We start from the raw sequence: 16,981 nt of genomic DNA, 5'->3' as shown, positions 1-16,981 counted from the left end.
TGGTTCCGGTTCGAGATCGGCCAGAGATTGCACAGTTAAACCGTGTATTTACATGTGTTTGATGTCCCCCCCCCCGGTGCCATAATGCACTTTGACTCGGAGAAGTGAGCACAATGTCTATCTTTGATCAAGCTCTTTTTTGAATCTTAATGGGGGTACTGTTACCGTACAGCGATACGCCTGGTGGGACTTGGGGGCACGGGGGTGTCCGAGCCAGACACTGTTTCAATCACACGGCAGGCTGCAATTGGAGGAGATGTGTTCCTCGGAATCCAGAAAGACGTGTGCAATCGAGAGTCGAAACAAACACACACACACTCACTTACATACACATTCCTTTAGTACACACATGCATCCAGACGGCAATCCAATCCACTGGAGTGTCGGCTGCAGTCAGGAAGTGCAAATGAAGTTATTAAATGATATTCATGTGTGCAGTGGCGTGCAAGCGGGGGGACCGGGCCTCCCTCTGCCAGCTGGTGGCTCTGTCTCAACTCTGATTCACGGTGATCAACAGAGTGGGGAGGAAAACGAGAGGGAGGAGACTTTCACTCTGGGCCTTAAGTAAAAAATGAAGCGGAGGCACTGCAGACAAACAGACGATACAGTGAAATATTAACGGTCTCTCCGACAATAAGGCAAGTGCTGCTTTTGATTAACAGATGAGAGGTAAAGCCCAGATACCGTCGGCAGTGTTGGGACAGTCCGTCACCGCAGCGATAGTTTAAGTCAGCAATTAAGATGGCGGAGGGGCTGGGGGGGACAGACCTCAACTCCATGCAGGCTGGCCGAAGTAAGGACCTCCTTCCCTCTGCTGCCTCAAGGCTTGTCCAACATCTCCCTCTGCTGGCTGTCAGGGTCTTCATGCATTTCCTGTGCGTGTTTTTATTTCACAGTCAACTGAGGGAGACCATGGACCGATTTCAAAATGACACGAGCTCCTTGTGTCAGATTTAGTGTTTTATGCTCTGTCTCCATCTACTGGGAAGACTCAGCTGTCACTTTGTTTTCCAAATGTAGTCCATCGCCTTCGAATGGCGGCTAATCATGTTCATAAAGGCATCAAACTCTGGTTATTTTTTACGACGACCGGCAGACAAAAACAAAAAAAAATACAAATCATGTTTCCCCCCTGATTATGTTAGCAGTGTGTTTTGTCAGAACAGAAAAGTACTCTGCCGGAAGGCATCGCGCACAGATCACACCACGACTTTTACGAGCAGAATGCTCCAGATATTTCACATATAGATCATACCGCGCTGAGCTGAATGTGACACATTGCTCTAATTCATCATACCACACACTGATGGGCGGCGATTCCCAAAGACATCATCATCCGAACGGGTTCCTGATGACAGCGGTCAGATGTGAGTTTCATGCAGGAGTGCCAGGATCCAACCGCCCATTAACCACCAATATATCCCTCAATATATTTAATCGCTTGGTTATGAATGATTTATCCGTCCGACAGCAAGCGGCGCCAGCACTGTGCACGCTGGGGAGCCGTTATTCTGTTCAAGCTAAATAAAGATAAAGGAAAGACACATTTATTGCCCTTGTGTACCTCAGGTCGAGAGAAAGAGGAATTGCCTGGACCGTGTTCGCGATCTGCCACTGTCTGTGCACTTTCTTTTGTGTCTGCGTCTCTGCCAGCAAGCATTTGCAACAAATTCCTCCGGATTCCAGTAAGCGGAGTCAGACAGCTTCCCTGGTCTTAACGGGAAATCTGTCTTTGGGGTGCAAGATTATAACCTCTGCAAACCGCCGGTCAATGGAAAAGTCCTAATCCACTCACAGGCCAACCACTCCCGAGTGTAACGCTGGCTCCAGGAGATATGGAGGTGGCTGATTTGACAGAAAAAGAATAGATGAATAAAATAATAATAATAATAATTCTACACAGAATAAAATAAATACAGCATGTGGGGAACGGAAGAACATTTAGGACCACAGTACATTTCATGCAGTCACTTCTAGTTATGTTGCTTTAAAACGCTGCTCTGAAAATGAATGAAAAAAAGTTAGTGCATGGTCCTAAATATGGCAGAAACATTTGTATATCAAAGAAGCCCTCAATACGGCCGTTATATCGTTATACCACGCTTACAACGGCCTCTCATCAGAAGCTGATGATGACTTTTACTCTTACTCTCGCCCTTATTGTTATAAGTTCAAACAAAGGAGACGCTCTTTTGATTCTCTGAAGCAATGAATGTAGGTTTTTTTTCGAAAGTGTGGCAACACAGCAAAATAAAACCAAATGTGAAGCCTTTCATGTCTCGGCGGCTTGAATTTATCACGGGTTTTTTACGCTATGACCGAAAATATCAGTCATGCCGGTGGCGGCTGAGGTAATGGCTCCGGTCTCAGAGTGGAGGACGGCTCCCCCTCTGTGTCCACCAGCCGAAGTTGTCATCTCCACCCAAGAGCTCGACACTGGACTGGAGGAGGAACTGCACATGAAGAAGACACGGTAAGAGGAAGCAGAGGAAGAAAGGAGGAACCCCTCAGAGAAGTCCACGGTCAGAGTCCGGTGAAACCCCAAAGTGGCCCTCGGACCTCTGCCGTCAAACAACCCAGAATGCCCTCTGTTCGCAGTTCCACCGGAGTCGAGTCCGCTGGGAGCAGCGCTGGGTTTTGGCAACGCTGGCTGTCACTCTTCTGTCCCAGCGGAAATGTCTTCTTCCTGCTTGAGGGCAGACACCCAGACCGACAGACAGACAAACCGCAGGCAGCCCAGCGCTGTGGAGTTGAAATAGCAGTCACTTCTCACAGGAAGTCGTTGCTCACTGAGATGCTTCACTGCTCAGACACAACAAAGTGGCCTTTAACACACAAACACACACACACACACACACACGCACAGGCACACACACAGGGAGAAAAGTGTGGGGTTAACCGGAGGCCAGGAGCTGGAGGAGAGTTGAAATAGAGTGTGCGTTGACTGTGCTTGCCGATTGTAAGGTTCATGTCTTCAGAGGAGATGAAGCAAACAATCGTGATAGAAAAATGGCCTCAGATGCATTCATAAGGAATTCTTTACTGTTTGGTAAAAAAAAAAAAAAAGATTGTTGCCCTTTGTGACACATCCATTGCTAAGCAAACTGATCGCTGGTCAGCTGTCAGTTTGTCTACACCAGTGTCACCAGGACGATGTCGTCTGACTGTGACCTTCCAGACCCAGAATACACTCCCCCCCCCCCCCCCCCCCCCGTCTCTTGTCCCTCTGGTCTGGCCGTCTCCCTATCCACTGTCCGGCCTCGGAGAACGACAGGAACCCTCCCCGGCCCAATTTGGACGTCAGGTTACTGTTGTGGAGTCAAACAGGCAAACAAGCCGTGTGTGTGTGGCTGTGTGTAACTGATCCATCCAAACATTCCTTTGTGTACGCGAGGCCCTCTGCGAGGTTCAGTGTGTGGCCCGACACAACAAAGAGAACCTGTGTTTGACGAGCAGCCCGGTGCCAGGCCCAACCCGAGGCTGCCAACAAGCCCAGGACACCGTGAACCCACCTGAGGGTGGACGTCCAGCTCAACGCAGACACACCCACACCCACACACACACACAGATACAGATACAGATACAGATACAGAGTACGGAAATGTATTCACCCCATGGGGGAGTGATTCATGCTTTTATTTAAATTTAAATTTGAATTCTGATATTATGACGAATTCTGTGTTATAATAATCTTTTATGCTGTTTGTTTGTACCTCATTCTCAGTGCAGGGATATCCAGCTGGGACAAATGAATTAACAGGCTGTAGTCAAATGTGAAAGGCCTGTATGGTAGAACAGAAAAAGACTGTTACTTCACTGGGTGCAACATGAAAAACTACGACACCCACATTTACAGTAGACTGCTGCAAAAACACGGTGCTCACCACGTCTACTACAGCAATGATTGACAAAGCTCAATCGACTGTAGCTCGTGATGCTCGTGGTGACGTGATGTCAGGGGACATGACGCCTCTCTCCTGTTATCACCTGTTATTACAGTGACAGAGTTTTCTTTGTTCTATGTTGATGATGACAACTGTGCAAACTTCATCTGTTGAGGAACCACTGTGACATGCAATGGAAAGTTCTGGAAGAATATACCAAGAGTTTTTTGTCTGTTGTCCTTTGGTTTATTTTGGCCAGAAAGCTCTTGATTCATTTATTTATTACAGGCTTTCCAGTCTAACAAAAAAATAGAAAAATATACATAATAAAAATAAATAAATAAATGAAATGAAATGAAATAAAATAAAATAAAATAAAATAAAATAAAATAAAATAAAATAAAATAAAATAAAATAAAATAAAATAAAATAAAATAAAAAATAATCCCCCCAAAAAGATATATATATATATTAAAAAATGTATTGTGCTATTTTTTAAAAGTTACAATTTAATAATAATATTAAATTATATATATAGAAATATAACCCCCCCCCGAAAAAGCCTTTACTGCAAGGAAATACTTTTGTACCATTTCTTTAAACCTCAGTCTATCGGGCCAAGGTTATTAGGACCTGCTAGCTGCCAAGCCTTCAGTGAGCAGGAGTGAACGCCACAGATGGCCTTTACATATTACATATCCACTGTTTGATGTCAGGATGGTATATGAAAAGACACCCTGACGGTGCCAAAACAGGAAAACCACTTTCTTATATCCAAACATATCAGGCCATTGGTATTGAAACCTCAATCTGCCAAACGCAATGCTCAAGATAAACAGCATGGATGGATTGAGGCGAATGGCATATGCAGAGACGGAGTGTTAACACACACACACACACACACACACATGCACACACACACAAACACACACACACAATAACACACACACACAGGGTTTCAGACATTGAGCCGATCAGAGTGATTTACACCGAGTTTATCAGCAAAATAATGACATTTTGAGAAAATTAAAAGCAAGCCAGAGTGAGGCCAGAGGTTGGTCTGACTTCAATATAATTTCATTGTACATATAATATACTATGTGATTACAGCCAGTGAAAAAGATCTGATCTGTTTATCTTCTGTTTATTTTGTGAATAAGATCTGGAGTTTAGCCTCTCTATAACTGAGCAGAGAGTGAAAGTGAGGATAACAAGCTTTCCACTGGCTTTGTGAACTTGGCACACCGGCTTCTGCCTGACAGCAGGTTTGTCTTCGTGACTGCCATTGTTAAGGAAATGAAATGGTGCGTGACTAATATCTTAGTGACCCTGATTGGAATGCTGAAACATTATCAATCGCCGCAGGAGAAAAAAGAAAAGGAAAAAACCACAGAGCCAAAAATGTATCAGGTGCGTTCTTGAAATGCTCGTTGATTTCTCAATGAACTTGGCCCTTGTTTTCCCAGCGTGACCCGAGGCCAAGCCTTCCCTGGTTTGTGTGCGTCCTTCACAAAAGCGAGGCCTCGGGGTGTGCTCGAGTGGCAAGGGGGACGGAAATACGGGCTGTTTGAGCTAGGTGCAGCGCAAACACAGACAGCGCATGGATCATTGTGCGGGACAGAGAGGGGAACGAATGACCCACTCACACTGCAAACACTCCCAGCTGTTCAGAGGAGGGTTAGCATGAGTGTGTGTGTGTGTGTGTGTGTGTGTGTGTGTGTGCGCGCGCATGTGCCTGCGCGATTGTGCCTGTGATGGCTGCGGTCAGATACAAATCTGGGGGCCACACCTTAAGTCAATGCTCTGTGTTTAGCTTTCGCAGGTATGTAAACTCCAACGCCAAGGCATGCATTTGATGTACCTGCAGAAGTTTACCCAAAAGGGAAGGAGAGCTAATGCCTCATGCAGTTTTGCAATGTCATCTCGAGTCATATCCCTGCCGGTCGAGGCAAAACATGCTCAGAACGTTCACTAATAGCTGCGAGCGCTGGACTCAGTGATGCAAGGTTGTTATTCAAAGTGCTAGGGTCCACGTTGGGATACTGAGAGCACTCAATGTCATTCAGCAGAACCTCAAACTCACAGTTTTATGTTGTCTATGCTTTATTAATGCCCTTTTTTTGTAAACTCAAGCTGCCTTTTTTGAAAATAAAACAGCAATTTTACAGTTGAATTGTTGCTTCTGGACATGGGGAAAATGTGGGCGACGTGGGGGCAGCATGAGCCAGACTGACGTGGACTGTCTGTTCTCAGAGCTCCCCTCCTCGTATCCTCAGGCCCATTAGAGGGCAACAGAAAGTATTGCTTGTGCTCGCTCCAGTGCACAAAAGGTCCGGGGCCTTTGCTACAGACACAAGCCATATGTCTGTCAGATTTTATTGTGAATGTAAATGCTTGGGTTTCATTCTCTCACCGAGGAGACTGAATGTGGTTTGTGTTTTATTTTTTTCGAGACATCAGTCTTTATTGTTGTTGTATTTCGCTTTTTTGTATTTCCCCCTGCATTTAGTTATCCCTGTCCTCGGCTTTGCCTCTCATCTGCTATGAGGTCGAACTGGACCGCTTCCATAAGGATTTTAAAAACAGCATCATTCTAACGCATTCCTTTACTGAAACACAACACACATGCCCCTTCGCGGACGTCCCGTTTTCATTCCAGCTGACGGGCCCATCTGCGAACTGTGTCACAACGGCCTCCCGTCCATCTGATTTCAATTCGAGCATCTGCATACAAATCGTTAATTCAGAGCAGTCTGATCTTTTTCTTTTTTTTTTGGGGGGGGGGGGGGGGGGTGGAGCATTGATGCTCTACAACCTTGGGATTCAGAGGAGGTGCAGTATGTGACTGTACACAATGTAGCGAGTTAGCTTGTGTTCTACACCAGTGGCAGCCCACCTTGACATCACCTATTGGTTCATCACCTCGTGTTGATCATTTTGGCCGGCGCCATCTTGTTGTTTGTTTTTTTTAAATCAGCAGTAACCATATTTGGAGGAGCAGGGGGTAGGGCCTGGCTGAGGGCTCGTCCACTGGGCGTCCACCTACAGCTGCGACCATGCAGCGGTTGGACGGTACTAGCTGTCGATCACATAGGATCATCTATTTTACTCTAAATGGGACCATCATTTACAAAAATGAGCATTCGTGCTGTGTTGAAGAAGACGTGAAACTGTAGCGACTGAGACCATGTACTCCGCAGGAAAATGTTTACTGACGTTGTAAATCCAGTGAGCAGTAGAGTCATTTTCTCATAGACTTCTTTGTGCAATTAGTGGAATCGCCCCCTGCTGGTCACTCCAGAGAATACAGGTTTCAGGCACTTCCACGTCGGCTTCACTTTTCGTCAACTTTGACAGTCTACGATTCTGCATGTCAAAGTTGAGATGTGGGTTTGACCGTTTATGACACTGTGACCTCTAACATAAGATCAATCATCAGTTCAACCCCCCACATAATGTCAACTCACTATTCAGTTTTTCTTATTTATCTCATTCTCTTTAATAAATATTAGAAATGAAACAATGGGTTACGGATAATTGGCGAAGTGGCATGAATTGAAGTGTTGAGGCTCATTTTTCCGGACTTCGCTTCACCGTGCTTCCGGCTCATTAGCACACATTAGCCTGTAAAGCAGGAGTGTCTGAGCGGTGACACGAAGCCAGAAAAATGAACCGTCAATTACTGTATGTGGTCATCATGTGTGGCAAATTTTGCAGGTGGCGGCACTGCGATCTGCTCCAGCAGAATTTGTAACTGCCGGCCTATCGCATACACTAATCACTGAGTATATATTATATTACTTTTGCGAAAACATACATATCCAGATACAGTCACACACATGACCATGAGCCGGGCCTAGACACATGGCACAGTAGCAACAAAACTTAATCTCATTCATTCTCAAGCCTCTCCAACTTGAAACTGGACTCTTTGTATTTCCTCTGAGCCATTTCATTCATTCTAAAGTGCGAACTTTAACAGAGACTACAGCTTTGGCGTAGTGTCCCAGACTGTCAGATTTGGGTAAACTGATCCTGCTTTCCCTGTTCTGTCTTGGAGCCCCGGCCTGATCGGGAAAACACCCATGAGAGTCTGGCCAGTGGCCTTGCTAAAAAAGTAAACCCTATTTGAAATAGCAACATTGAAAAATGAGTGTTTGAAGGTTTGAACATCAGAAAAGACCGTTGCTTCCCCTTTGAGCTGCAGTTCAAACTCAGCACAAGCTCCCAGTGTGGTATCGGACACTAGCAAGAGGGGCCAACCCTCAGCAAACCTGCTTTCCATCGAGAGGGCATGGTGCAGCATTTCAGTCGGGGCTAATCAGCCGCTAACAAGCAGGCTGGGATACATGTGGACCCAGCCTGGCAGTTCTGCTCGCACACACACATTCACACAAATGAGGCACTAAGGGCGCGATATATCAGCGAGCATGGCGAGGAATTAATCAGACCACACCCTGTTCCCTTGTCCACAGCTGTGGCTGAACAGGAGAAAGGAAAAGGTCAAACCCATTGGTCAGGATGAGAGGATTGGTAGGGGTTGGTTTAACCTCTGACCTCGCAGTTAGATGTACGAGGAGACATCCGACGTCCAGGTCTGAAAGGTCACATTCTTGCGCCGTAGCTCGGTGAATCCTCTTTCCTCTGCGGCCGCTCCCCTTTCACCGCGTCGTGTCCTCGGACCGAATCCCAGCTCGGTTAATTGAAGGAAGTGTTAAGATCAAGGCGAACAGTGGGTTCAGGGGAGATGGCCGGGTGGAGACGGAGAGGGGGTCTTTGCGAGTGCACAACACCCGTTTCCCCCCTTATTGCCTGGGGCCCAGTGTAGATGTGGTGGACCCAGCCCCAGACGCCACTCCATGGTTTGGCACGCTCTGCATCTCAGTCCTCTCACGGCTTCCAGCTGAACCAGCTCCCATGCAAACACATGGGCAACCGGCGGGTTTTTCTTATTTAGCTGTCGGTCAAGAGCACTTAATAATATCAAAAAAGACAGTGCGACATATCGTCTCATGCTGGCCAAAATATGATCCCAAAATGCGATCCCTCTTTTTCTTTTTCCTTTTCTCCACAACATTTTCCCGTTTATAGTTTGGGATGAGTGCAGTGCAGATGAAAAGGAACGAGATACACAATGGTGCAATCTTGAAAAGGTTTGGCTGACAGCTATTAAAGTAATAGAGCAGGCTAAGAGGAGGGCAAGTACGGAGCACGGCTGCTGCCTTTCCGGAGACTGGAAGGGGGAGATATTTCAAATACAATAGCCTGTAATGCAGCATAAAGCACGAGCGGTGATGTGGCTTGTGACTTACTCAGATTGATACTGTATGTCCTCGCTGACCCAAATGCTCTCATCCCTTCCCTCAGCTTTTTGAAGTTAAATAAACAGTGTGTCACAAGATCCTCCACATACTGTACCACCCAAGTGTACTGTGTCTCTGTGTGTGTCCACCATGCGCGCCCGTGTGTGTGTGTGTGTGTGTGTGTGTACGGTGTGTGTGTGTGTGTGTGTGTGTGTGTGTGTGTGTGTGTGTGTGTACGGCTTGATTTGCGAGTCTGGGCGCGCGTCTGCGTGGACACCGAGGGACAGATAATGTGTGTTGGCGTGCACAAGGAACGCGTGTGCGGACACCAAAGACGAGCGCGGATGTGTGTGACATGTCTGTAATGACAATGGCGGGTGACACATAACGCTGACGCACACTGTCCCTGGTCCCGGTCCAGCTTTAATAAAACAGCGTTGGTCCTTTGAACATTTTTAATTAAACTAAACGGGACCATCTCCACCCAGGCCTCGGCGATGAGCTATGTACATTTGAAGACAAACAAGACCATCTTTTACAGGGCAGACATCAAATGCATGTCTTTTTTTTTAATGCCATCCTGGGCCCGCGTGTTGACTTTCATTATTCCTAAAATCCATCTGGAATTTTGATGGGCATGTTTTGAAGGAAAAGGCCCGAAAACCACAATGCAGGGATGTCTTAAAACAAAGGTCTCTGCGGCTCTGTCTGTTTCTCGTGGTCAACAACAGCCTGGCAGTCTCTGCGCTCAGATAGCTCATGTCTGTAATTTTAGTTTATGCCATCATTATTACAACACGTTAACCGTTTTTCATGCCGTTTCTTTGTAAATAAACTGAACTGATGGTTTATGTGTGTCCTTTCAAGAAGCTTCGCAAGGTCTATAAAATTTAAATGGAAGAGAAAGGGGTTCCTCAGGGTTTTGACAAAAGCAGGCAGATGGTTGTTTGCGGCATAACAAAATTATTTGTTTTTGTCTGATGATTCTATTGTGCAAGTTGTGTCATTGAAAATAGGGGGTTCAGTCAGAATCTAAGACCAGTGTGGGCTTATTAAAGTAACATCAGAAACAGCTTTGTTACATTCTCAACGCAATATTAGATTTTCTCTACAATAACTCTATAACTTTAATGGAAAAACAACACAAAATAAGATGAGTTAATGGTTTTTAACTAACTGACAATTGCAGTGGTATTATTATTTTAACTATTATCCAATTGAAAGTAATTTTGAACATGTCAGTTCAGCTCATTGAAAAAAGAACACAACGAGATACTTTATCTCCTTTAACTCTATAAAAAAGGGTTAGGGTTAGAAGTAAACTAGTGGCAAGCAGATGGCCTTCACTGTACAGTAGTTGTCCGTCACAGTCCCACAACTACATTTAAATGTGAAGTCATTGCACGAGAGCGTATCACAAAAGAGCAAGCGGGTGATTTTAATTCAAAATATGGGATTTGAAATTGTGCTGCAATTTCTACCTCCAAAGGTTCCATTGGTTCAATTTCGCAACCGGGGGCACATGGACACATGTATTTTGAATTGAAGATTCAAACAGATCTGCCGTCTTGATTCCAGTCGTGATTTTGAAAGGAATTGCAGTGAAGAGGTTTTTTGTCTCTCTTCATGCTCATCCTCTTCAGCATGTGTCCTGTTGCCACCAGAGGGAGTCTTCTTGGTCACATCATAAGCTCCCGGAGGACTTGACTGTGCATTCTGAACATCTGCTCAAAACCCACATGGCCCCGGACTCGAGCCCTTATTACTGGAACGATAAAGTTTTGTTTGTGTTTTGTTGTGTTCACGCATTGCACTGTAAATCACAGTGGCTGACAGAGACCCCCCCCCCCCCTTCCCTGACACACAACTTATCACATGCCAGTGGATTATTATTATTATTATTAGTCATTATCAGTCATGCAATAGTGGGGGGTTTTTAATTTTTTTTTTTTATTCACACAGCTGGAAAGTCATTCTTCGTCGGTTTGACTTTATGGGCCTCACTGTTGTGGTGGAGGCCATCCGGGGAACCCCCCCAACCCCCCCCCCCACTGGTGGAGGCAATACCCAGTGTTGCGAGCGACGAGCGCCAGCCGAGCCTGGGTCGCGGGCCTATAAAAAGGCCACTTCACTTTGGGTTCCTTGGAGTTTTCTGTACAACAACTACACGTGTTGCGCGCAGTGTGGAAGCCCGTCCCATTCCCCGTGTCCATGCTGGAGGAGGAGGAGGAGGAGGAGGAGGAGGCGCGCAGCCCTTTTGTTACCTGTGCTCGAATACCTGCGGCTGATCACGGCCACGGCTTGTGAGGTGTCTCTCAGAGAATAGGAACAGGTTCGAGCGATGAGCAGAGGGGTTGTCTGGAAGGGGAAGCGCACAGGGTGGGCAGCTGCACTGCAGGAAGTGCCCCTAGGTGTTTTCTGTTTCTCTCCTGGAAATGCGAATTGTTAATTAGGTGCTGCCGTGAAAGTGAGGACGAAGAGGAGGCACTTCCTCCCAGAACCCGTTCACCTTCCAAGTCCGACCCTCTGGAGTTTCGCCTCGGAGTTGGCGCGGACACCTCTCAGGTCGTCGCCGGCATCTCACCTGCACTCGCCGGACGATGGATTTCACGCGCTCGCAGGTTCCCGAGGCGCTTCGGCTTGACGTCGCGGAAAACAGGCGGCGTACGTGCATCTGGAAGGGTTAGGGGGAGACGGCCGATGTGGACGGAGAGTGCGCAAGGCCACCTCGAGTTACAGTGCATGGCCCCCCGCACGAAGTGGTAACGATCATGCACAAACCCCTCCGAAAGTGGAGTGTCTACGTGTTCCTGTGTTTTGGCATCATATACCTCAGACTTGGGTGAGTTCTCTTCTCCCTCTTCTCTTTATGAGCCTGCCTGTGATTCTCGCTGCTCACATGCGCGAACATGATTGTCAAATTCATTGCAACACTCTTGACAATAAACTCTGAGAAAGCATTTCGCTGCCCTCTGACCTCAGATTGAAGGTCGTTATGAGGGGGGGGGGGGGGGGGGGGGGGGTTATGAGGGGGGGGGGGGGGGGGGGGGAAAGGAAACATTTTTCGGCAGGTGTATTAAAACAAAAGAAACGATTGACTGAACGCCTGCGTAAGTGCTGTGCGTAAAATGGGCACATCGTGCGCAAAAGACAATACGATCGATTTGGGTTTTTCTTTTGCTGCCGGGGGGGATATTAAGTTCACCTCAGGAGACTCCTGCTTCTTTGTCGCACAGAATCATTTGAGCCGCTGTCTCTGCTCCAGACCAGCTCACCCCTGCTGCATACCTGCATTAATAGCGACAGACTGAGTTGTATTTCCACATTCCATTGCGCGGACGGAGATTTTTTTTTTTTTATACCTGTTTTGCAATACCTCACCTTGATGCATTAAATTCAAGACGATTTATATCCTTTATCCCCGCTGCCCGCAGTCAGAGCCTCTCAGGAACCCACACGTAGACACACATTAGAACCACTATCTGTCTCTGCTGGTGTTTAGTATTTGTGTTGGGAAGCTTGATGTTATGAAAGTCTTATGCTGAGTAGAATCTTTTTTTCGACTGTCAAATTTTTATGGTCACCCCCTGAAACTCACACACTCAAACTATGACCTAAAACTATAGGCTGTACAATATACTCGAAGTTATTACAAGCCCCACGGGGCCTATAGTTGCACAGTGGAGTGTGCAACAGTGCAAACCGTGGCGAACGACGATGCTGTGAAAACCCATATGCTTTTTGGCCCACTGCAACTTTTTTGGGATGCTGAAACAGATTATGCATTAATAGTTGCTTAAACCTTGCAACTTTTTGTGCGAGATTATTTTTATTTTTTATGAACTGTTACCAAACGCACGTGTCACATTCAGATGTTATCGGTGGCATAATAGGGGTGACGCACCACGTCTTCCTGAACACAAATACGATGATGTAGTCCACGCAACAGCAACAACAACAACAACAACAACAAGGCTCTTGAGGAAATATAAATCTTTTTTTCTTTTTTCTCTTTTGGAGATTCCCGCAGCCGCAGTGAAGTGTCCGCCCTCCCTGTGAGAACCTCGTGTGGAGTGAAGCGTGTAACTGACTGCAAGTTCCACAGATGCTCATATCGTATGACGGTAGCTCCGATATGGAGGGAGGGGGGGGGGGGTGCTCACCTATCTCCGTGTCCGGGCAGTTAGCTCATTCCTTCCATCCCCTTTCTCTGCCTAGATCTTTCACGGTGCCCTCTTCATTTATAACGACTGGAGCCTGCAGGTGTTGAGTGAGCGTCCACGATGCGGAGGCGATAAAAGCCCCTCCACTCCGCTGAGCTCTGCTCCATGAGCTCCCGGGTATTTCATTTCCCCGCACTGATCCAATCTCGGGCAACACTGTTTTCATAAACCTTCACGTTTACATAGTTGTTGTTTTCCTTTTGTTTTTTTGTTTGTTTGTCGCAGTCTGAGGGAAATTATCACACACTTTGACTGCAGTGTCACGAAGTGAGTATTTGACTATTGCGGGATGGATGACGGCACTGATCCAACAGCACCAGAGCGCAGCAGACAGCACACAGACACACACAGACACACACACACACACACACACACTGCAGACGCCTATAGGAATATTATAGTCTCACCACGGGAAATAATAAGGTCATTGAGACTGCACGTATTGCGCACCACAAACATGCTTTATCTCTCAATGGAAATGTTACAGGAACACTTGCTACCAGAGGTCTTAATACTTATATAGGTCCCAGGAATATACTGTAATAATAGGCTATAGGAGAGAGAGAAAAAGGGGGGGGGGGGGGGGGGCTCACTCTGCATGCGCTCACTCTCACAGAAGACGGCCCACACAGGGATATCACGAGGAACCGCGTCTGTCACATTGAAAAAAAGATTTTTTTTTTTGTGGCGTGTTAATATCACACTAACGTGTTGATTTGGAGTGACACGTGCTGACTTTTTGCACATGGAGCTGCGTTTATGATGTGAGGGCCAGCCAGCGTCTGTTTGTTTATATGTTGGGCTGGAAGGTGGAGTGGCGGCGGGGGTGGGAGGAGGAGGCGGAGGAGAAGGTGTGTGTGTGTGTGTGTGTGTGTGTGTGTGTGTGTGCGCGCGCGCGCGCGTGTGTGTGTGTGTGTGTGTGTGGGGGGGGGGTGGTGGTGGTGGTGTGGGGGGTGTATGAATGAAACCTCCTGCACGTCCAACGGGGATCGGATCAGTGTCACCCCATTGTCCCGTTGTGGCAAAGTGGGCGGATATAGCAGTGTCTCTCGCTGCCCAATGGCAGGCACGACTCTCACGAGAGTGGAGAGAGGCACTTTTCTGCCATGCAAAATCCCTAAAACCATCATCATTCCGGCTCAGGATCCCACAGTCCTGTGTTACAGCCTCCGCCGCTGAGAGATGACAGAGCCAATCTCGGCGCACACACGGCCCTGGGAGCTCGGAGCTGCGTAGAGACACGGAGACGCACGGCAACTCTTCTTCTTTCCCCCCCCCCTTTTTTTTTCGGGGTGTGATTTTGTGCGAAAAGGGACCTAAAGCCGTGACTTAAGGGATTTTCATTTTCTCTCTCTCTCTCTCTCTCTCTCTCTCTCTCTCTCTCTCTCTCTCTCTCTCTCATTCTATCCGCGCTTTTCTCAATCAAGTCCGAACGTGGCCATTTGCTCAATGTCATCATGATCATCTTCTCGTCGCGCAGTGTACTGCTGTCAGTCTACTACCCGCAGATCTTCCTCATCCTGACGAGCGGCAGCTACCTGTAAGTTTGAGCCAATTAACTGCTCCTTGATTAACTTCAGACACAGAGAGAGAGACACAGAGAGAGAGAGAGACTCAGACGCGCGCTCATCCCCAGAAACACAAAGACGCACGGGCTTGGTTCTGCTCCTGTGCAGCCTTCCTGCCGGACAACGGGCTATATTTCCCCCCTTTTCTCTATTTAACCGCCGGATCTCAGATGAATCCCCTCTTAGTTCCCCCCCCCCCCCCCCCGCCGGTCCACAGATCGCAGAAGCAGTGTAACTTGCTCACATCGTGCCATCAGACCAGCGGCGCATGCAGGGGGAACAGGCGGAACAGTATAGGGCAACTCAGTGAATTGGATTTAATTCCATGTAGAAAATGATTTACACACTTTCTAATGTCATCACGAGCGTAACGTGTCATGGGTGTTTTTCACTGATTCATTAGTGGAAACGTCGCCGGATTAACGATCCGCGTGGGAATAAACTCATTAGCTGAAGACCCGAACGCACTAATGTGCCGTCTCGTCTTCGGGCGGACGAGCACGTTTTTGTTTTTTTTAAATGTTCTATAAAGCTGTCCCATTGCAAACATTTAGAAAGAACAGAAGAAAAAAAAGAACGAAAAGAAAAAGCCGTCTTGGTGACTGCTTCGTGGAAATCATTTTGGCCACGGAGTGGCAGAGATGTTCAAGACAATTGGATGCTGAGATTTTTTCGTGCGGAGAAATGAACAGAGTTAACCTGTCGGAGCGCGTGAAAGATTCTCTCCGTGCATGACCTCATCCCCGGTTGATTCTCAGCATTCTCCCGATATTATCGTTTGAACGCAGGACTTAGAATACCCCCCCCCGCAACATGCCAGTGATTGACACCGCAATGCGCTGCGGCTTTGAATTAAAACGAGAGTTGCTCTTGCAGGGGAACACTGCCCTCCTTGAAGCTTCCAGACTGAATTATTCACCCGTGCTCCCAGGTCGCTCCCTTCCTTCCTTTTCCCTTTTGCTGCACGGAGACCCCAAAGCTGATGCTGAAATAGATGTGGTTCTTTGGTTTTCCAGTTAAAAGTGGGCGACACTACTAAGTATAGGTGGCCTGCACATTAAAGCAACATGTCATTGTTTGTTTGGATTATGTGTGTATGACTTCTGTGGAGCGTAGACCGCAAAATGCATTCTGAGGAGGGAAAAAATTGTGATATGGATTCAAAAAATAATGCAATGCCCCCCTTCCCCCCCCAAAAAAAACCCCGACATAACTATAGTGATATGTTAAACTGTGAAAAGAGCAGTGGGTGGCAAACTGTCAGGGAAAGGATCTTTCCGTGTCAAGCTTTTGGGCCATTGCGCACCTCACACTTCAGTGACAAGGAACTTTACACTTAATGTTGCAATGGAAATAATCCAACCATTTTCCCTTTATTTTGTTAATCATACAGTGGCATAACCAGTATGACTATATTAGTTTAAGACCAGATGTGAATAGGATGTTATTATGAATTAAACAGCTCACGTTAAGCTCTTTGCGTTTGCACATTAGCAGCAAAAGAAGGGGAAATCATATTCAGGCACTAAAATAGCAGGTATTTTCCTGCTCCTCGGGGGGAAAAAAAGGAAAAAGGGGCATTCGCTCACTTGACTTTCGTTAATTCATGTCTCTGTGGCATTTTTGTGAGTGCATTCCTCGGTAGGAGATGCATGCCCAGGAGCTTAATAGTGTGTCAGCTAGGTTCAAAGTGTTCCATGTGATGGAGTAGGTGGCTGTGAGCACACTGTATGCCATGACGTAGACGGTAGTTTCTCTTAAGGCCACACTACCCCGCCATTAAAAATCATCTGCACGCTCCCTCCGCCGCTGACACTGCACGCGGAATAGAGGGTTTTTCCAAAGAAATTATTTTTTATTGTCGGATCACAGATTTGACGTTGGATGGCTTTTCTTCTCGCACTTGTATTGCATGTTTGGTCCAAAAATAATGTCACTAGTAAGAACGAACATTTGTGTCAGCTCGTAGTCGTAGGGGGTGAGGCCGCGTGTGTTACATTTGA

The 16,981-nt window shown here is 46.9% G+C and overlaps 1 protein-coding gene across 2 annotated transcripts in view; it reads left to right on the top strand.

Moving 5' to 3' along the window:
• The first annotated feature begins 11,460 nt into the window (after positions 1-11,460).
• The window catches only part of wnt7bb (wingless-type MMTV integration site family, member 7Bb), a 31,184-nt gene continuing 25,663 nt past the window's right edge, over positions 11,461-16,981 (top strand). The window contains exon 1 of one of the 2 annotated variants that reach the window (XM_035643187.2): positions 11,461-12,029. In XM_035643187.2, coding sequence (XP_035499080.1) covers positions 11,959-12,029 — 71 coding nt within the window. In that variant the 5' untranslated portion in view covers positions 11,461-11,958. Of the gene's footprint in view, positions 12,030-14,476; positions 14,951-16,981 lie in introns of those variants that run through there. The other variant, XM_035643186.2, reaches the window with a different exon arrangement.

The sequence above is a fragment of the Scophthalmus maximus genome, chromosome 7 (genome assembly GCF_022379125.1).
Source record: "Scophthalmus maximus strain ysfricsl-2021 chromosome 7, ASM2237912v1, whole genome shotgun sequence".
In the NCBI taxonomy this organism is placed as follows: domain Eukaryota; kingdom Metazoa; phylum Chordata; class Actinopteri; order Pleuronectiformes; family Scophthalmidae; genus Scophthalmus; species Scophthalmus maximus.
This window is presented reverse-complemented; position numbering and strand designations above follow the sequence as displayed.